At 42.4% G+C, this 22,299-nt stretch overlaps 1 protein-coding gene and 2 non-coding genes across 3 annotated transcripts in view; 1 reads left to right on the top strand and 2 right to left on the bottom strand.

Annotated features, from left to right (window-relative positions):
- The window catches only part of MDM4 (MDM4 regulator of p53), a 28,431-nt gene extending 9,636 nt beyond the window's left edge, over positions 1-18,795 (bottom strand). The window contains exons 1-5 of the mRNA XM_075264175.1: positions 18,702-18,795; positions 15,899-16,014; positions 9,297-9,371; positions 3,005-3,138; positions 2,747-2,796 (exon numbers count right to left, since the gene is read on the bottom strand). Coding sequence (XP_075120276.1) covers positions 2,747-2,796; positions 3,005-3,138; positions 9,297-9,371; positions 15,899-15,982 — 343 coding nt within the window. The 5' untranslated portion in view covers positions 15,983-16,014; positions 18,702-18,795. The remainder of the gene's footprint in view (positions 1-2,746; positions 2,797-3,004; positions 3,139-9,296; positions 9,372-15,898; positions 16,015-18,701) is intronic.
- A 362-nt stretch (positions 18,796-19,157) lies between these two features.
- Positions 19,158-19,230, top strand: TRNAK-UUU (transfer RNA lysine (anticodon UUU)). The gene has a single exon. It is a non-coding gene; the product is annotated as a tRNA-Lys (tRNA).
- A 328-nt stretch (positions 19,231-19,558) lies between these two features.
- TRNAK-UUU (transfer RNA lysine (anticodon UUU)) lies at positions 19,559-19,631 on the bottom strand. Its single transcript has one exon. It is a non-coding gene; the product is annotated as a tRNA-Lys (tRNA).
- Between the last annotated feature and the right edge of the window lie 2,668 nt (positions 19,632-22,299).

Below are 22,299 nucleotides of genomic sequence, written 5' to 3'. Positions count from 1 at the left end.
GGTATGAAGTAAAAAAACAAAACATCAGGTGCTCAGGACGTAAAGAGGAACATAAAGTTTAAAGAAACTAAAGTCCAACAAGGGGATTAACAGTTCTCCAAAGAGCAATCTTCTTTTATGGGTTCAGTGGAAAGTCTGACAGGATAGACACTCATTCTACTATGTGCGTAAGCAGGAGTGACGGTAAAGAAAGTTAAAATGGCACAGGCAGTTTACTGGGACCAAAAGTGATGAGTATTGGTCATAAAATAAGTCAGGTAACATGTCTCAGGGGTTCAGGGCAGCCCACCTTCTTAGAGGTTTTTTCTGGGTCATCAGTCTGTGATTTGAAGGAGGAATATAATTTGGATTGTACACTACCCCCCTTCATATTAGAGCAAATCCCTTCTAGCGGGGTTATGTTTCTCTATACTGTTTGACCACCTGGTGCTTTTCATTTTCTATCTGCCTACAGTTTTTGTGGGACAAACCATCTCTATAGATTGGCATTCTGACATGTTACAATGATTCTCTTGATTCAAACACGTATCTGTGCCTACCAGGATACCTCCCACACACCAGGAGATCTTATAGTATGGATAGCTTTACTAGTAGCTTTAAACAGTGAAAAGTTGGTATTACAACTATCAAATGACTGAAGGTTACTTACTCTATAAGGAAATGTAATATACTTTTTAAACAGATTCCCTTTTAAGATCTCTGCTTGCTGTCTTAGCTATTTTACTCTCTCTTATCTGGGTCCATGTCTTAAAGAGGACCTTTCACCATATCTGGGCACAGGCAGTGTTATATACTGCCAGAAAGCTGACAGTGCGCTGAATTCAGCTGTCGGCTTTCCCGATCCGTGCCCGGTGTAAAGCGCTATCGGTCCCGGTACCGTAGCGCTTTACAGTCAGAAGGGCGTTTCTGACCATTAGCCAGAGACGTCCTTCTGCCTCGCGGCGCCAATCGCGCTGTGCTGTGGAGCCGGGAGGAACGCCCCCTCCCTCTCCTGATAATGCTAGACAAGCTGTGTGAGCAGAGGGAGGGGGCGTTCCTCCCGGCTCCACAACACAGCGCGATTGGCGCCACGAGGCAGAAGGACGTTCCTGGCTAATGGTCAGAAACGCCCTTCTGACCATAGAAGAGCTACGGTACCGGCACCGTAAGCTCTTCACACCGGGCACAGATCGGGAAAGCCGACAGTGCGCTGAATTCAGCGCACTGTCAGCTTTCTGGCAGTATATAACACTGCCTGTGCCCGGATATGGTGAAAGGTCCTCTTTAACTAGGATAGTTAGCTAGCCTCTGAAACCTGAAGCAGAAAGCAGAGGCCAAGCTTTGGATTTCTGGCATAGGTTTGGACATGTGCTTAATCTTATGTTGGTAATCTGAGCAAGACCATTTGCTACGGTTTCAGCAATTCTTTTTTCAGTGCACTGCTACTGCCTTCTAATGAAAACGATATATGGAGGAATTTAATGTTGAATTTGTAAGGTACAAAATTTTCGATGCCGATTTGGGAAAATCTGCTCCAAAACAGCTCCAAAATCAGCTTTCCATTCATGCTAATGGGAGTTTCAAATAGAATCCATCTGAAGAATAAAGATGGATGACTCTCTTTACTGCAGGCAATGTATTGTATGAAATGTATGGGCAGCAGATTTCAGACAGAATTTGTAATCAATTTTGAGTCAGAATCTATTTCAAAATCAGATCCAAAACCTCCATGTGAACAACATATAAGCAGAAAAGAGCTGCTTTCTTTAGGATTTTGAGGTGCAATGTGTGAATATACCCATAAGCTTTAAATGTAAGACAAATCCTGCAACCTTTATTACAGCAATAGTTGCTTTAGTTGTTAAAGCGCACAGCGATGTAAAGTTAAGACATGATGGCATATCACAAGGACATGTCCAGTCTGTGGTTGCCGATTGCCCAACTAATGTAACCCTTGGAGTATCACCAAAAACAAAAAAGATGCCCATAATTGAACTTTTATTCATTATAGCAATCGGCAATACTCATATAGTGGGAATTGTGTGGAGCCAACTGTTTGCTATAATGAATATAATGCTCTAATGAACACGGAAGCAGCAATATAATGGGGTGTGTGTGTGTGTGGGGGAATAGTTACAAAATGTAATTTTAGCCTGGATATCCCCTTTAAACATACCTGACTTCATGATAGTTTAATGTGATTCCTGGCAATCACCATAAAGTAAAAACAATTTCTACTGTACAAGACATTTTTACCCCCTTCGCTAAGGCTAAGGGGGGAAAGATTTTTGAGAGCATTTACTAATCCTGCAACCTTTTTTTGTGAAAATCTAGTTTGTGTGAACTTTAGATGACAAACCAATTATCTGCCCAAGAAAGTGTGTGAAGAGTAACTGGATTGGCACTTGCCAGATGGTTGAAAAGGATCACGTGGCAATATTCACAGCAACTCTTAAAGAATTTACAATACAGCCATGCGATAGCTAGTCAGCACTGTGTGATATCCTTTATGTAGAAGGGGAGATCTCAACTAGGACAAATAAGATGCTATAAATGTGGTCATAAGTCTGCAGCTACCTCATACAGGCACACACCTGGTAACCATACATTCCTTCCTCACGCTCAAGCAATTTATTAACCATTTAAGATTACACAATGCTGTTGCGTGGAAAAAAAGTAAAATATATACCGTAATGAGTGTATTGTGGTGGGGGGAGCAAATGTCAGTGACTCTAATATTAGTTTCAAACAAAGCAGAAATATTTACCTGTGCAAGAAACTCTATGAAGATTCTTCTTCAACATCTCATACAATGGACTGCAGAGAGAGGGAAACGATTACAAGAATTCTCAATTAATCTGCATATACAAGCATATAAGAAGGCAATAGGCAGATCACAAAACTCCATTACATTATAAACGGCTGAACCTTAATATAACCTCTAACATAACAGGATCTGGAATAACATGCATCAATTACATTAGAAATATCTCCACATATCACAACTACATGGAAAGGCCAGCACCTGGGGTCCTTGACAGAAAAGGTTGTGATGCCCAATAACTTCCCAAGCTCATCTGTGCCGCAGTGAACAATGTGTTGCTGTTGCTTGTCAAACAACTGTTTCACCATGATGTACTGCCCCAAGAAATGCATGACCTATGGAAAAACACAAAATAAGGGTGTATAAGAATAAATACAGAGTACAGATACTTAAAGCTATATATTATTTTATATTGTACACACATTGGAAATCTTAGGGGCGATTCGCACCGTGAAAAATGAAGAGGAATCCTCTTCACTGTCTGGCCACCCGCAGCAGAATGTCAGTGCAGAGCATCAAAATTTCGTTGCAGGTTTCTAGCACAGATTAGGCAGACGCCACGGCAAGATTGCACTGGATGCTTTCTTTAAAGGGGTATTCCAAGCCCCAGGTATTTACACAAGAAAGGTCACCAGTATCCAATCGGTATGGGTCCAGCACCCATACTCTGCTCTTATGTCCCAACAGTGTCTGTCAGAAGCTATTGCACAGGATGAGGCCAGAAGCAGCTCTGCTCCGAACTTCAAGCTCCATGCGCTGTGTGGCAAGACTTGTACAGAGTTTTGGCTCTGAGCGCATAACCTCACACATGGATCAGTCTTAATAGACAGTTGTGTTCGGAGCCATATGAAAATAAAAGGTCAATGAGCGAGCCATTACAAAAACGTTTTGCCTGAAACACAGACTAAGATAGGGCACGCTTCCCTTTTTTCTATCGAACCACAGTCCATTAAAGGAAACAAAAGTCCGAAAAGACATAATAGAAACCAATGGCTCTGTGTGCGGTCTGTGAAAAACAGAAAAAGATCATGGTTGAAAATCAAAGTATGAATAAGGCCTAAAAAAGGTATAAAATAAGACATAAAGGTGTCTTGAATATCTGAAAAAAAAATAGGGGGAGCCCTTTCACTTCCTCCACCAACCCCAGTTCTTTGCATATTTTATTAGGCTCCGCTGCACTGATTTCAAGTGGGTGGTCCTGGGCCAGAGCACATAGTCCAACTCTGACTGCCTGATACTCACAGACCACCCACTTGACAGCAGAGAATCATCCAAAACCACGGATGTGCAAGAATCACTGGAGGAGGAGTTGATTTCATAGGGAAATTTCAGGGAGATCTTTAGGGACTGTCCTTGTCAGGACAGGAGTCAATGGGGAGGTAGGTGAAAGTTAGGGTGTAAGACATCAACCCCCACCTTCAAGTCCTGCTGGGTCCTTATGACTTCTCGTTAGATTTGGGTAAGACAGTTCTTTTACTAATCTTAAGCACAGTGTGACATGTGCATGATTTTCGATGCCGTCTTACTATAACTTGCTATTTCACTATAATTCATATGAAAGGTTAGGTTTTATTCATGTAATGGTCCTTTGCTTATGGTCCTGTAAAACCCCATTAAGAAAAATCTAAATGATGCTCATTTGTGAAAATTCGCTAACATGGAGATGTGTAGCAGACAATCTTTAATCCTGCATAAAAGACGCCATAAATAACAAGCAGGCGTTTTATCGCTTCCCTTCCAGTTGCTGCTTACCTTGGCCCACTGCCCCAGGAAACAAGATCAACGTTTTCTATACAATACCCATAAAGGATGGCCTAGTAAGCTAAGAAAGGGTTAGACATCATTGAATGCTTTATAGCCTTTATTTCAGCCCAGCACCAATTGCCGCTAAATAAGTTATTAAAATGCATAAGTGTTTCAAATAAGTCACGAAGCTGCCGACGGCACTGACATGCTAGTAATAAAAGCGCAGTATTTTTAATACCTTGCTGACAGAACTGCTCCGTCTGTAACCTTCACTTGCTTATTTATTCCCCTTTTTAAAAGATATTCTTCCATTTTTTTTTTATTTTAATCTTCCACAAACTTTGCATTAAGACCCTAGTCAGAGACATCCAAGATAAATCACGCGGATTAGTTGCCGCCACAATAAATCTGCTATTGTTTAAATTCTTTGTCAGGGATTAGAATGGCCGATTGTGAGAAGATTGCTTTCTCCATACAAAGTGCTCATCAAGCCCATCTTATTCACAGACACTGAAGGTCAAAGACGCTGATAGATTTTATCTAACATGCCTAAATAAAACCCTGGCAAAATATCAGCAGAATATAAGACTATATGGTAGTTTCTAGAACTTTAGGAGAGTTGTTCCATGGTTAAAGGGAAGTGACTACATAGAAAATGACGTTGGAGATGTAGAGCAAAATGATATGAAGATTGGTGGGAAAAGATTCCAAATAACTTGTTATTCCCTTGAATTCTCTGAGAAGTCAGTCCTATGAGTGATTGGCAACTATCTCTCCATGAACAGTCACATAGGGGAGGCTGTCAATCACATAGGACCGCTACAGCATATAGCTGATGGTGGTAGACTCCCTTTAACCCTTTAAAGGCACGGTGAGTCTTATCCTGGTGGCCAAAATAAGCTATTTGCTCTCCCCCCCCCCCCCCCCCATCTGTCTCCCAAGAGCCAGAAGTTGTATTTATCAAATGGAACCATTTTGGAGTACATATAACGCATTATTTTTTTTCTCTTCAGGCCCCAGAGTATAATTAGCAGAGGCGTAGGGAAGGTGAGCAACCATAAAAGTGTTACTAATCTCTCCTGGGCTCTGGAGCTGTTCCTTGTCCTCTTCCAGGCTGCTGAACAACAACAGGGGCCACTAAGGTCAGTGATTGGGCCTCATCGGTCAAGTGGCGTTGCGACGCAAAGACACAAGCTTGATTACACCAATGTTGCTCGCATCTTTGCTGCATGACACCATGTATTGCTTAGGCGCAATCTCAGACCTCAGTGGTCCCTGACATAATTTAGCAGGCCTGAAGAGACCTCAGAGTATAATAGAGGTTCCAGTTCTCGCAAGGTGGCCCAAAACATACCCATACCTGAAAAGGGGTACATTTACCGGGCATGGCCTAAATCACCATTAATCATACTTGCAGTAAAATGCCCCATTAATCACGATCTTGATTTAGGCCATAATCACCTAGCCCTACCATGACAGTTTGCGCAAACTGCGACCCACTTAATCTTAACAGTGCGTCAATGGGTAGTGATGAAATCACAATAGTAAACTACATGCAAGTGTTATACTACACCAGTGGTAATGTTGTAAAATTCTTATCTACTCACTTATTGTAAATTACAGGCCTTTACTGGAGGAGACACTGGAGGTGTTCTTCTAAAGACTGAATCAAATCTTACCAATTTTTTACATTCGCGCACACTGAAGTGGATGAAACACTTCATTCAGAATAACCTCAGGTTACGTAGAATTCTTTTTTCAAGGTTGTATCATATGAGCAATTTCTGTTCTAGTCAATTCACCCACCACAAGTACTTTAAATAGCATCTCAGAGAGGACAACACTGGCCTGAAAACGTTTTTCCCAGCAGCCTATGTGACAGTCAGCATATGTGTAAACAGAAATGATTTCTGATTTAACCACTTCAGTACTGGGCCAATTTGTGGTCCAGGACCAGACACATTTTAGGTTTATTATGTATGTGCGGTTTTGAGGTCTGTAAAATTTTTCTCGTATGTCTTAGTCAACTAATTTTTGCGGCTTTTTTCGGGGACACATAGGGCTTTATTTTTATGTTATTTTTATTTTCAAATATGTTTTAATTTTTTTTATATTCAGGAAAATATAAACAAAATAGGAGGGAAATTGTGTCTGGTTTTCAATGTATAATTTTTTTTTAATTTAATAACACAAAGTGTCACTGAAAAACTTTATAAAATAGTTTTTCCTCTCCGTTATGGTAATTTTTATTTTGTATGGTGTCGTCGGGGGCAGGGCTATAACCTTTAATAACGGCGTTTTATTAGCGTATTATTTATTTATTTTTTATTATTATTTTATTTACATTTTTTTAAAAAACTTTATTATATTTTTATTTTATTTTTTTTCCAGATTGTGTCCCCATAAGGTGATAAGAGACCTTTGGGGACATCTGATCACTTTTTTTTTGTACTTGAGGCTGATTTCTCCTATAAGTGGGGCTGGTACATTTAACCTCAGTTACAGGAGGAATACAGACTCCTGTACACTGTATACACAGTATGCAGAGCTGATCTGAGTCCTGTAGGACCCAGCAGCTCTGGCAGGACACTGAGCGTGTCTGCCGGGTCAGAGGGCAGCTGATTTATGGCTGCGTCCATAGCAGTGTATACAGCGCTCATTGAGCGCTGTATACACAGCGATCGATCGAGAAGGCAGGGGAGGTAATAAATCTGCCCTGTCTTCTCTCTAGGAGCTCCGGCTGAAGTTACAGCCGGCTCCTAGTGAAAGCAGCTACACGATCTCCGTGCAGCTGCTGTGTTCTGCTGGACGTACAGGTACGTCCTGGCAGAACTAGACAACCACTTCCCGGACGTATATAGTCTATGGGCGGTCCGGAAGTGGTTAAAAAAAAAATATATATATTTAGAGATAAATGCACCACATCACCATGTAAGTCGTAGTTCACATCTGTGCATGGGGGGATGGGGGGGACTTGCACCAACCAATTTTGTGCATGCAAATTAAATAGAAAATTATATTTTTATGTAAACTCCTATCGGACTATAAAAATTGCAGCAATTTATACGTTCATATCTAGTGATAATCGTTATTACTATTATTTTAGCGTGCAACAGATATTGCTGGAGGCGTATTTTACTCTAGAAAAATCAGGTGTGGACAGGGTCAAATGTAAACTTTACTGATGACTTTGTGTGTGTTGTGTAAGTTCTTGGGTGTTGAAACCTGGACAATGATAAATGATAGCAGCAATAAACTTCCTAGTTATGTTCAGAGGGGTATTGCATAAAAATACACCTCTAGTAAGGCTCAGGGGGGTATTACATTATCCCTCAATGTAACAATCAAAGAGCAGAAGTATAGTATGCTTTCTGATTGATAGCAGAGGGGATAACATGGACAGAAGCTACCCCTCCCCCACCTGGGGTCACATACAAGTTAGTAACAGATAATGATTTATCATCCCTGTGCAGTCTGCAGGGCTCCTAGCCCACCCCCACCCCCTCCAATTTTAGAGCCCATATCACAGGATTGGTTAAGGCTATAGGGTTACAGACTCAGAGCAAATCGCTAGTAAAAACGCTGTCGGGAATTAATATTTGCAATCGGATCTCAATGCCAAAATAGCGTTTTCAACAGTGAATCGCTCCAGACCAGGAAGGGCTATTAATCAAGATCATCATAAAGATTCTCATCTTTAAAATTACTGCATAATCATCTTCATAGCCCCATTCAATCCTGAGATATCGATATTAGCAGTAAGGAGGTATTAAATACAGCTACAGAAGTACCACCCTCGGAGGACCTATAGATACATTTTTAGCAGGGAGAGGGTTAAGGAAATGAAAAGTGCTCTATAAAAGGTTTTAGGCGCCATAAATGGCACAATAGGACAAATAATTCATGTCTATTTCATAACAGCATTACACAGATGTGATTTGTCATTACCATTAGTCTAAAGAGGTTTTCGCATCTCCAGGATCATATTTTAACTTTTTACCATCTCCCTCCTCTGATAGAAGATGCCCACTAATTCTGATGCAGCTGGAATTTTTTTGCTAGTCCCAACCGTCACTGTGGGTATTTTAAGCACAATTAGGCTCTGTACTGTCAGACAGGGACAGCTCATCTGACAGCAGAGAGAACAATTGTGCGAAAATTAAAAGCGGTGAGAAAATAATGTCGGCAAGAGAAAAAAAAATTTCAACTGCGCTGGAATCAGTGGAGCAGGGTCTATTGAAGGTGGTGGTGAAAGGTCCTCTTTAAACCAAATTAAGTATTTAATCCAATACATTGCTTTATCCACTTTGCTCAGTTTGGGAATATATTTAGCTGTACCTGGCACAGTCCTCTCTCATTCCCTAGCTTTCAGACCACCTCTTATATAGCTCTAGGGGTCGGTTTATGACTCAGTCCCTGTGCCCAACCACCTATATTCTCTTCTTTTTCTATGGAAACTGCTCTGAACTGCTGAGTGTAGATAAGGGCTAGAACAGTGCCTCTTATTTCTGTATGTAACTGTGCAATGTACAACCATTACACTGTTCATCTCTGAACATCCTGCTGGCCTGGAGAGGAGACAGGAAAACCCCTGAGATGGGAACACTCCTTTAAGGAATTAAGGTTGAAACACACTTTTTCTTTACGATTAAATAGATTTAAACAAAAAAAAAAAAGTGCCTGTAAAATTTTACTGCAAATATGGATCAAGACATAAAAGTGGAGACTTAAAAGCAGAAAAACTCACCTGTTTTATGGTAAATGTATCCCCCTTTGCCCCGGCTATATGTAGAAGCTTCAGTAGAGCTGGCTGTGGTCGTACCTAGTACACAGTGAGAGAAATGCAAGAAGATCACCAAATGTTATGATGTGGAGGAGAAGTGAATGTACCTCCTCTAAGTACAGGATTTCCCAAAAACCATTAGTTATCTGTAGGCCACCTTATACAGAACAGTGGATGGCGCTGTGAAGACGACTGTGCCTAGACAATATTGGTTAACTGCATAGCAAATCCTTCTAAGCACATTTATCAGAACTTTATATAATGTTATATTGGTCTAATCTGTTTACCACATTGTATTATTTGTTCATTACTGGCAGCCAGAGATTGCCCTATATTTTTTCGAGTAAAAATCTTCCACTTCACATTTTATGAGGAGTATTTTTAGCCATGGAAGACTGCGAAATTTGTAGTAACAGCAATAAAAAAAACAACACATTGTGCGCTCAGGACTTTTGTGCAGATGTGAACATAAAGTTAGTTATACTGATCAGCAGCTGCGGTGGCCACGTACCCTTAGGGGGCGTTCACACTACCGTCGGTGTCCGACAGCTAGTGTCCGCTGCTAATGTCCGTTCAAAATCTCGCACGGATATTAGCATCGGACACTAGCTGTGTCTGTGACATTTTTCATTCATTTAAATGGAGATCGGGAGCGTTGTTTCACACTCCGTGCCTGTCCTTAAGTGTCCATTCCTAAAGATGTCCGACTTTTCAAGCGGACAGCAAAAACTTACATGTCGGGTTTTGCTGTCCGCTTGAAAAGTTGGACATCTTTAGGAACGGACACTTAAGGACAGGCATGGAGTGTAAAACAACGCACCCGATCTCCATTTAAATCAATGAAAAATGTCACGGACATAGCTAGTGTCCGCTGCTAATGTCCATGCAAGATTTTGAACGGACATTAGTAGCAGACACCGACGGTAGTGTGAACGCTCCCATAGTGTTAAACTTCAGCGTCAGACTGTGGTACAACCAAGTACGGTGTACGTAGCTAAAAACACACTGGACTGAAAGACTATTAATGGAGGCCGCACGGTGCTATTCACAGTAACGTTAACGGATTACAGCACCAATTAACCTGATTCTCACCAATGGCAGAGTACAGGTTAACAGATACTATGACTAAAGTAATTTAACATGTAGCAGCTCTATCCCGGGCCCAGATCACAAAACCCTAAACAAATTAGGCATCCCCACGGCCAATAATGCACAAACTACAAAACAAAGAATATTTATTCCATACAGCAAACACTGCAGTTTAAAAATAAAATAAATAAAAATAGTTGCCTTTTTCAGTTTCACATCAAAGCATCAGGCATTCCCCAAAATGCTATAGATAGAAACTACATCTTGTTCAGCAAAATTTTCTTTGTATTTTTGCAAGCAAATTAAAGCGTAACTAAACTTTCGTACAACTTTTGAATGTGTCATTAAAAATGTTTTGAAATCTACTAACAAATTTTAGCTTTTTGTGAAAACCTGCAGTTTTTTTTTAAATCGTTCCCTAGCTTCTCACTGACTATCTTTTATATGACACTACGGATGCAGGACTACCAGAATAATTTTCAGAGATATCACTGACAGAAACCATAATCGTTTTATGTATGAATGGGCCTAATCAGGAGCGAGTCTCGAGCCGCGGATTTCGTGGCTGAGTCAGCCGCAGAATTCGCGGGAAGATAGAACATGTCGCTTCTTTTTTCTGCCGTGTGAGTTCTCTGATTGGCTAGCCGCAACAGGATGCCGATGCAGTGCAGTGCCATCGCTCTCCTGATTAGGCCTGAAAGAATGGGCCTAATTGAGAGCGAGTCTCGAGCTGCGAATCAGCTACACAATCCGCAGGAAGATAGGGCGTGTCGCTTCTTTTCCCAGTAGTTTAAAAATAAATAAATTAAAAAATCGCTAGTGGGAAAAAAAAAGCATGCGACTCCCATTGAAATGAATGGGAGCCTTATTTGCAGGCAGATTTTGAGGCAGATTCCGCCTCAAAATCCGCCTGCAAAAAATCTCCGTGTGAACATACCCTTAAAATGATTTTGCCTACATATTTATTTCTATTACTGCAAACTTAGCTCTCCTTCTTGGCTAAAAATATTCCCTAAAAAAGTCCATAAAAGGGATTCTACTATTAAAACATGTTTTTTTCTAATGACCACGTCGGAATAGCCTTAAGAAAGGCTATTCGTCTCCTACCTTTTGATGTGGTCTCCGCTGCGCCGGTCATCCGAAATACAGTTTTTTCCCGGTATGCTAATGAGTGTCCGGCAGCAATGATGGCGGGCCCCAGCGCTCATACGCCGATGGAGGCGTCCCCACTTCGGCCGGAACTGGGCAATCCAGCAACGCCTTCTTCCTTATCTGCCTCCTCCCCTTCTGTGTCCTCTTCTTTCATCGTCATGGGTGACGCATGCGCAGTCGGCTCTGGCAGCGGGACCCTGTTAGAGCCGCTTGCGCATGCCGGCCGGCGGCCATACTTGCCAGGCCGCAATTGCGCACATGCGCAGTACGCTCCGCAAAGTATTTGCCAAACAGAGTGTACTGCGCATGCTCAGTAAGGTCTGTACAGCCCTCCGACGCCTGGATGTGTTCACTCGGGTCTCGCTGCCAGAGCCGACTGCGCATGCGTCACCCATGACGACGAAAGAAGAGGACACAGAAGGGGAGGAGGCAGATCAGGAAGAAGGCGTGGTTGGATTGCCCAGTTCCAGAAGCAGTGGGGACGCCTCCAGCGGCGTATGAGCATTGGGACCCGTCCTCATTGCTGCCGGACACTCATTAGCATACCGGAAAAAAAATCGGTATTTCGGATGACCAGCGCGGCGGAGACCACATCAAAAGGTAGGAGACGAATAGCCTTTCTTAAGGCTACTCCGACATGGTCATTAGAAAAAACACATGTTTTAATGGTAGAATCCCTTTAAAAATGAGAAGAGTATTTTTATACTTCCAAAAATCAAGTAATGCAACCCCTGATTGTACATTAAAAAAAAATTAAAAAAAAATTAACACTATACTATGACACTGGGGAGTAATTTGATAAGGTGTAGACCTCACACTAGAGCAGCCACATTCACCAGGACTGGCATACTGCAGTAAGCCCCTGACCATTCACATCATGTATTGTCCCTACACAGTGTAGTTGTTACTATGTTGTAGTTTATTCTGGTTATAGGACCATTGGTCTGTACCACCATTTACTGTTGTTCATTCACTGAACTGTGTTAGTTCATTTTTGAGTTATCACTTCTATTTTTTAAAGCATTCTTTGTTTACAGTATTTGTTCACCCCCTTAAACTTTTTGCACAGTATTATATACCAATCGTATTTTCCCGAAAATAAGATAGGGTCTTATTTTTTTCGCTCCAAAAATTGGGCTTATTTTCAAGAAATGTCTTAGTTTTTCCATGAACAAAAAAATCCATTCACCAGACCCCTCTTAGACCCAAAACTGTTAGAGTTGGCAAGTGTCAATGGTAGAGGGGCTCTCACACACAGATTTGTGTCACTACTCTCAAAGGCGTGTCACTGTCAGGTCCCTTGCCATTGAAGCAGTGTTCCACTGCAGCCAAGTGTAGTGGTTGGCTCCCCCTGGTGACCTGATTCAGCAACAACACTCGGGCTCAGGAGTGGAGTGATGTCAGTCGCACTACCCAATCTGTGTATGAAATCCTGACACTACCGGTAGTCAACCTGTATTGTGAAAAACTAGCTCATTAATGTCTTCTTGTATAGATAGCCCCCTTAAAGTTAAAGTCCAAATATTTGGGGGGTATGCTTTTTTTTGTGGGTGTTATCCTTTTGGGCAGAAGGGGGATCCTGATTTCCTTGATGAAAAGTCTACTGCATCTGCTCTGGTGTATTCTATTTACATTACATGTATCGTTGTGTGGACACCTTTTTTTTTTTTTTTTTTAAGAGGACCTTTCACCTCCTGGGGCACATGCCAACAGCGTGTTGAATTCAGCTTTCAAGTTCTGTGCCCCAGGTGAAGAGCTATCTGTGACGGTACCGTAGCTCTTCACAGTCAAAAGGGAGTTCCTGACAGTCAGTCAGGAACACCCTTCCTTACAGCAGCGCCTATAGCGCTGTACTGTGAGAGGGGGCGTTGCTTACCACCCAGTGATGATGCTCAGTGGTGAGGTATGCCCCCCGTATTCGTCTATGGATGAGCACTATCAGGAGGGGAGGGAGGCGTTCTTCACCGCTCTCACAGTACAGAGTTATAGGTGCTGCTGTGAGGAAGGAATTCAGCGCACTGTCGGCTTTCTGGCGGTATATAAAACCACATGTGCCCCAGGAGGTGAAAGGTCCTCTTTAATTACTGTAAGGGTTAGTTCACACGTAAATAACGTGTGGCTTATTTTGGCACCGGAAAAAAAAAGCTTCCTAATTAGGAAGCTTTTTTTTTTAATCTTGCCAAGCTTTTTTTGGAGCTTTTTTTTTTTGTAAAAACAGCTTCCAAAAAAAGCTAGGCTGTTTTCTTTTCCCCTCCCATAAAGTGAATGGGCTGAAAAAAACAGCTAACTTTTTTTTCCGCGTGTTTTTTTTAAAAAAAACCACGCGGAAAAAAACGCGCGGTTTTCACCTCCCATTCACTTCTATTGCTTTCTTCAGGCGGAAAATGCCTGAAGAAAGGTCATGTCGCTTCTTTTTCTGCTAGCAGAAAAAAAAGCTAGCAGAAAAAAAAAACTAGCTGTTCACATAGGGCTCCATTGTATGGAGGAGGATTATGACGTGGATTCCCCTATCAAAATCCTCCTCTATGTCCCCGTGTGAACTAGCCCTAACTAGGGCTTAATTTCAGAGTAAGGCTTATATTTCAACTCATTTATGCCGACAGTTATTGAGGAATGGTGATCATGACCAGCGAAATCCCAGACTGAACTCCAGTCTTATCCATACAGCAAACACTGTATAAATCAATAGTAGTGTGTGCAGTAGTGATGGGAGATTTATTTTGGCAATTACTTCCTTATGATCTAGCTCATATCAAAAGATTAGTACACTTAATTCATTATTTCTCCTAAGTAGGAATACTGCTGAGTACATAGCTCTAGCCTGTTATACAAAGTCATTAGTGGTTCTTCAGATAACGTATAGTGTTTTGTGTGTGTGTGTACATATATATATATATATATATATATATATATATATATATATATATATATATGTGTGATCAGATGCATTTCGTATGTTTAATCATTAGTAATGTTCTATATGGACAATCACTTATATCACAAGCTATCGACACCATGTTGAACTTTGCAAAGTTAGGCCAGTTGCAGACGATCGTGCTGCAACTGGTCAACTGTGAATTAAAAGCACTGGCGGCACATGGGAAGTCCCTGTGTGCTGCCTGTGCATGGCCGTCGTTCCGCGGCTCCTTTCATTAAATGAATAGGAGCCACAGAAGCAAGGGCCACAAAACAGGACAGGAATAGGACCTACTCTATATTTTGTAGTCCGGACTGTCGGCCTGCACACAGTACCGTGGTCATGTGTACTAGCCCATTGAAATGAATGGGTCAGTGTGCTATCCAGGAAAAATCCCGAATAGCACACTGAACACGGCCATGGTCGTCTGCAACCGGTCTTTGTAACATGTTCAATCTCAACCTTAACATTAGCATATATTACATTTTAGAGAGGTATTGAAGTGGAGCATTTACTATTGCCTACAGCCATTTCTCTCTCTCTCTGCTCCTTCACTCAGTTCCTGTTCACTCCTCCCTCTCCCTTCTCCATAAATTTGTATTGTGGCTGTAACATGACATCTCTGACACATTCTCTTCAGAGTGCAAGTCAGTGTTTCTACCATCTTTTTGTATGCTAGGGGCCCGTTAACACGGGCAGAGGGGGCGGATTATGAGGCGTAATCCACGTCATAATCCGCCCCCTCACAATGGTGGTCTATGTAAACCGCTAGCATTCTTTTTTATGCTAGCGGCACGTTGCTGAAAAAAGAAGCGAGCTGCCCTTTCTTCAGGCGGATTCCGTGGCTCATTGTGCCGCTATGTCCGCCTGGCGGCAGCAACCTCTGCTGTCGGCCCATTCATTTGCGCTGACTCCGGAGAGGGAAGCCTCGACAGTCGTAGCAGGTGGGTTTTGACCCAGAGTGACACGGCTCCCTGCGTCACTCTCTCTGCCAAAATCCACCCCGCCGCCCCCCGTGTGAACTACCCAAAGATATATCAAAATTAACATTCACTTGTACTATTGATTTATGTAAAGCTTGTAGAAAGGTTAGTGACATTTTGCATTATGACACACAAATGCTCCTAAAAAAAATAAAAATAAATATCTTGACAAATAGCTTAGTAGGACACCAACAAACTATAGGACAGAATGTAATTTATTACTATAATGAGAATATAGGATTATTAATCCTAACTGAGCAAATGGTTAAATAATTTTAATTGCTTCCCTCAAAACCAGGATAACCTGTTTGCAGCATTCCTGTGCACAAAGCTCAGTTTAACAGATATCACTGGCCATCACGTATAATATTAAATAGACAGGAACACTTTTCTAGACTGCTTTCCAACAAGCTCCTCTGACATACCGCACTCCCCTCTGTGTCCTGTAAGCTACGACTAGAGGAGTTTAGTCCCAGTAGCTGCTGCTGCGAGGAGGTAGAAGTTGACATTTTGGCAGTGGCAATGCTGTGTGAAAGTGAACCTACAAAAGAGGAAAAAATAAAAAAAATAAATACAAAATATAACCAAAGCACACATGCAGCATCAATAAACTTCCTAATATATTCTCCACAGTGCAAATATCCACACACTGTCCACTGAAGGGGGGGGGGTCATTTTGTTCCTTCATATTCTATTCATGTACATAGGGTCAGGGGACAATCGTACATAGTACAGGTTGTGGGCATATTTCTCCTTGAGGAGACACGGAGTCTTACAAAGCCATTTTTGCTCCGTTGAGGATTGTGGGAGGAATATGCAAATCTGTTTCCCAAGATGTAAATAGGAAAACCGTGCCTCTGTTTTGCTGCCCTCTAGGGGTAGCCTTCAAACATCATTCATGGCTTTTTCAAGTTTATTGCATGATGCAAGGATATGCCAGACTAATTTATTCTATTCCAAAAGGAACAGAATCCCAGCTGTGGTCAGCGCTGTTTCGATCTGGTTGGATCTCTTCAGCACAGCGTAGATGAGAGACTTCTGGACCAGGTTATGGGGATAATATTTCTCGTTGTATAGGATTAACAAGGATCTTGCCAAGTGAGAACTGTCATAAATTCCACTTATCTAGTGTGGATAAAGGATAATGAATAAACTCAAGACATAATGATAACACAAAGTAAGTAAGATTGTTTTAGCATTTACAAGTAACAAATGATAGAAATTAGATCCACATAAAATGCAGGACAGCTAAACCTTTTGCCCCTACATTGTTTGTGGGTAATGATACTTATCACTCAGGAAAAATCTGGGGCTGCTAACCTGCTGCGACATACAGTGACAGTAATAATGGATGTCATTATATTCTTCTATATACCTATACTATTCATTAGTAAAGAGAAGATTTAGAATTGGAGGTGCTTTAGTCAGTTTTAATGACAATCACACTGCAAATACAATAGCTACATGGTACTTAATGCCTAGCTCCAGTTATAACAACTTTTCACAGGTCACTAATTATTAAGCTGTTCTCCTGCTCCTTATTTACATCTCTGTATTCAGCCTAACACATAGAGCTCTATGGAGCAGGACTTTCTGATTTATTGCCTGATACATGCACTCCTAGCATATCTGCAGTCTAACAGTGTTATTTATAAATAAATAAATAAATAAAAAAATAAAAAACACGGAATAGCAGAAGAGTAGGAGCAGCAATTATTTGAGTGTCATTTCTATCTCCCTCCCCTCTTCATAGACTAATATGGAGAAAATACCGTATTTTCCGGACTATAAGGCGCACATAAAATCCTACGATTTCCTCAGAAATCGAAAGTGCGCCTTATAGTCCGGTGCGCATTATATATGGATGGAAGCGGCGGCACGCGAGGAGTTAAGCGGCAGCTGTCGGAGACTTTGCTGGCAGCCACCGCTTAACTCCTCGCGTGCCGAGCGCTTCCATTCATTTCAATGGAAGCGTGCCATTGAAATGAATAGAAGCAGCTGACATGCGGGGGGTTAAGCGGCCGCCGGCAAAGTCTGCGTGCTGCCGCTTTTAATCACATATAAGACGCACCGGACAGCGCTGCGCCTTATAGTCTGGTGCGCCTTATATATGAACCTAGACAGGACTATAAGGCGCTTATGGGTAATGTGCCTTATAGTCCGCAAAATACGGTAACTGCATGAAAAGAGAAAACATTTATTTAATAAGATATATGTTATAAAGTTTATATATAAACCTGTATTATTTATTCATGCACAGTTATTTAAAACCAGAGGTACACTAATAAATCGGACAGTTCTAATTCTAACACTTCTGTCCTGAGACTTTACTGCACTTCCTACCCACTCTACCCGGTGGACATCAGCTTGACAAGTTAACCAGACCCACTTGAAGTGAAAAGAGTGGTGTAAAAATTCAAAATGTCAAAAAATGTTTGCCAAAATCCCAATACAAAATGCTGTTTTTCAGCTATCATGTCAGAATTCAATAGTACAAGACATGCAGGACTTGCTGGTCATAAAATCTATTTCCAGCTCAGTCCCATCCAAGTGAGTGGGGCGGAGATGCAACACCAAGCACAGCCACTAGACAACGCATGGTGTTTTGCTGGTCCCATCAGCTGATCAGTCAGCCAGCCTAGATTCAGAAGCCCAAGTTTCATCTGGCCAGGAGAGTGACACTCTATAATACTAGGGGTCCCGGCCTCTCAGTTTTTCTGTTCCATTACAGAAATGCCACCAGGGATTGGGCAGTCATGTGGTGGACAGACTGTAATGGAGTCCATCAAGTCTCTATTATGGCTTGTTATTATGTCCTTGACTTTTGGACAATCCACCATCAGTAAATGAATCCCACTAAATAGCTTATATTGTATTGTCTTCAGTGCAATGACACAAGTTCTGATAACAGAGTTATGTGAGCCCAGGCCTCAGAGTCCCAGCTAACACAAAGCTGCTGCTTCACACTCACTATGGGAATGTCGGCCATAAGCCTCATCACATGTATCACGTGTACTACATAGACCGCAGGTCAGCAGCGCCCCCTCACCGGCGGACATGTGACCACACGTAAGGCCCGGGCACGGTGATATCACACATACCCGACCTGTGTAATATTCTCCAATAATATCACGAGCTCAGCTCAAAAATTAAAATAACCGCTTAAACGTCACATATGACACGCAGGCCTCGGCTCACAGTTCAGTCTCTTTAATTACTTCATCTCACCCTATTTTCGCCCTATTGCATCTCGTAAAGCCGTCATCCTCGCCACCTCCCCGGCCACGACTAAGGACGACCCGGGAAATCCCCGTTTCCGGTTCACGTAGCGTGGCGTCGCCTTACGTTTCCGCTTCTAGCGATAGCGGCCAATACGAGGCGGAACTGGACACCATAGAGCTGCCCAGGTGTGGGCTAGAAAGACAGTACTCTCTATACAGCCTGGTTATGTGATTATAGCGCCACACTGAGGCAACTGTTCGCTAGCTGCAGCTCAGGAGCTGCATATGGCGATGTATGGATACGAGGCGACATTATTTGTGGTCATGTTAATAAACATAAAGCCCTGTCCGCCACTTACTGACCTGGGGTGTTGCTGAGAGGGAGAGTATCCCGGCATATTATACCTACGCATGACCTAGTGACATTATGACATAAAGCAATGGCAGGATCCTCTTTCAACGAGCCCGGATAGCTCAGTCGGTAGAGCATCAGACTTTTAATCTGAGGGTCCAGGGTTCAAGTCCCTGTTCGGGCGGCTCGTTCATTTTTAAGTTTTACTGGATGAAACATGTAGAAATGTTCTGTAATAACATGCGGCAGATTGTATCAGTGTACAAGGAGCATGTGTATATATATATATATATATATATATATTTATATATATATATATATATATATATATATATATATATATATATATATATATATATACACACTATGACGAGCATCATGTCTAAGGTGAATAATTATAGCGGCATACAGTGTCTATTCCGATAAAGCAGACACAAGTGCTAGCCTTCAACTGCGCATAAAACGAGGGATAATGTACATTATATTTATAGAAAAAAAAAAAATTCGAGTGCCGCCCGAACAGGGACTTGAACCCTGGACCCTCAGATTAAAAGTCTGATGCTCTACCGACTGAGCTATCCGGGCACTCATAGTGATGTTCTGGGATTTTCAGAGGGTAGTACATAATTAGGAAAAAAGTGAACTCCGAATCTCCTGGAGGTTTGCAAAGTTTGCAGGGTTTATATTGGAGAGGGGGGGTTGCTGAATATTGGACGTTTGCTATTCTAGTTTGCATTAGGTGTCTGTTAGACGATGCTGCTGTATTTCTCAGATTGTAGCAAAACACCATTATGTAACAGGGTTTATTTACACAATAGTGTTATGTTGGGGAAGAATGATCATAGTAAAATGATCATAGTAAGTTATGATATAATGATCTCCCGTAGAGATGAGCAAATAGTATTCAACCGAATACCTCCCCGCCATAGGTATTCGTGTAAGCGGCCGAACACCAAGGGATTAAACGCATTGACTATTCGAAGCGCTTAACCCCTTGGTGTTCGGCCACTTACACAAAAACCTATGGCAGGGAGGTATTCGATCGAATACTACTCGCTCATCTCTAATCTCCCGGTCATCCAGATCACTAAAGTACTGGACACTGAGCTTTATTTCACTATGCATGCCTTCCAACTTTCAAAGGCCGGAAAGAGGGACATAATGTAAGGGCTCGTTCACATCTGCGTTGTAGGGTCCTTATTGCAGGTTTCCGTTTCCTGCATAAAACAGATGCAGGAGACGGAAACCTGCAGGAGACTTTCTCACCCATTCATTTGAATGGGTGAGAAAGCTGTCCGGCCGTGCGCGGCAGTGAGCGTTTTGCGCTCTCCGCCGCGAAACCGGGTTTTATAATCCGGACACAGAGTCGGACATGCACTACTCTGTGTCCGGATAAAAAAATCCGGTTTCGCGGCGGAGAGCCTAAAACGCTCACCGCCGCGCACGGCCGGACCCAGTCTATGGTTTCCGTCTTCTGCCATGCAGAAGACGGAAACCATAGTACGGAGACCCTGAACGCAGGTGTGAACCCAGCGTTATGTGTCCATTCCCATCCAGTCACCCGTACATTATATGCCCCCACATTATAAAATCCCTTTCCTGGTGCCCCATTTTAACTGGGAGAAACTAGAGGGGTACAATTAAACTGGGGCAGCTAGAGGGGGACAATAACCTGTAGGATACCTGGAGGGCGACATTAAACTGGGGGAAGATGGAGGGGGGCATTAATGTCCCCTTCCAGCTACCACCACAGTTTAATGTCATCCTCCAGTTGCCCCAGTTTAATGTCTCCTTCTAATTGCCCTCAGTTTTATGTCCCAGTTCAGTGACCCCTTGTTTAATGTCCCTCTTCAACTGCCCACATTTAATGTTCCTTCTCCATCTACCCCCAAAGTTTAATATCCCCCTCCATCTGCCCCATCAGTTTAATGTCCTACTTCATCTGCCCACCCCCTAGTTTAATGTCCGTCCCTCCATCTTTCCCCAGTTTAATGTCCCCCCTCCATCTGCCTCCCCCCCCCAAACTTTAGTTATATATCCTGAAGGATAAACTGTCTGTGTTTTTTATAGCAGATTTTGCTGCAGTTTTTTGAGCCAAAGCCAGGAGTGGATTAAGCAGAGGGAAGAGGTATACCTCTCCCTATATACAGTGGGCCAAAAAAGTATTTAGTCAGTCACCAATAGTGCAAGTTCCACCACTTAAAAAGATGAGAGGCGTCTGTAATTTACATCATAGGTAGACCTCAAGTATGAGAGACAAAATGAGAAAACAAATCCAGAAAATCACATTGTCTGATTTTGTAAGAATTTATTTGCAAATTATGGTGGAAAATAAGTATTTGGTCAGTAACAAAATTTCATCTCAATACTTTGTTATATATCCTTTGTTGGCAATGACAGAGGTCAAACGTTTTCTGTAAGTCTTCACAAGGTTGGCACACACTGTTGTTGGTATGTTGGCCCATTCCTCCATGCAGATCTCCTCTAGAGCAGTGATGTTTTGGGGCTGTCGCTTGGCAACACGGACTTTCAACTCCCTCCAAAGGTTTTCTATAGGGTTGAGATGGAGACTGGCTAGGCCACTCCAGGACCTTGAAATGCTTCTTACAAAGCCACTCCTTCGTTGCCCTGGCGGTGTGCTTTGGATCATTGTCATGTTGAAAGACCCAGCCACGTTTCATCTTCAATGCCCTTGCTGATGGAAGGAGGTTTGCACTCAAAATCTCACGATACATGGCCCCATTCATTCTTTCATGTACCCGGATCAGTCGTCCTGGCCCCTTTGCAGAGAAACAGCCCCAAAGCATGATGTTTCCACCCCCATGCTTTACAGTAGGTATGGTGTTTGATGTATGCAACTCAGTATTCTTTTTCCTCCAAACACGAAAAGTTGTGTTTCTACCAAACAGTTCCAGTTTGGTTTCATCAGACCATAGGACATTCTCCTAATACTCTTCTGGATCATCCACATGCTTTCTAGCAAACTTCAGACGGGCCCGGACATGTACTGGCTTAAGCTGTGGGACACGTCTGGCACTGCAGGATCTGAGTCCCTGGCGGCGTAGTGTGTTACTGATGGTAGGCTTTGTTACATTGGTCCCAGCTCACTGCAGTTCATTCACTAGGTCCCCCCGCGTGGTTCTGGGATTTTTGCTCACCATTCTTGTGATCATTTTGACCCCATGGGGTGAGATTTTGTGTGGAGCCCCAGATCGAGGGAGATTATCAGTGGTCTTGTATGTCTTCCATTTTC

Source organism: Leptodactylus fuscus, chromosome 2, assembly GCF_031893055.1.
Source record: "Leptodactylus fuscus isolate aLepFus1 chromosome 2, aLepFus1.hap2, whole genome shotgun sequence".
In the NCBI taxonomy this organism is placed as follows: Eukaryota; Metazoa; Chordata; class Amphibia; order Anura; family Leptodactylidae; genus Leptodactylus; species Leptodactylus fuscus.
This window is presented reverse-complemented; position numbering and strand designations above follow the sequence as displayed.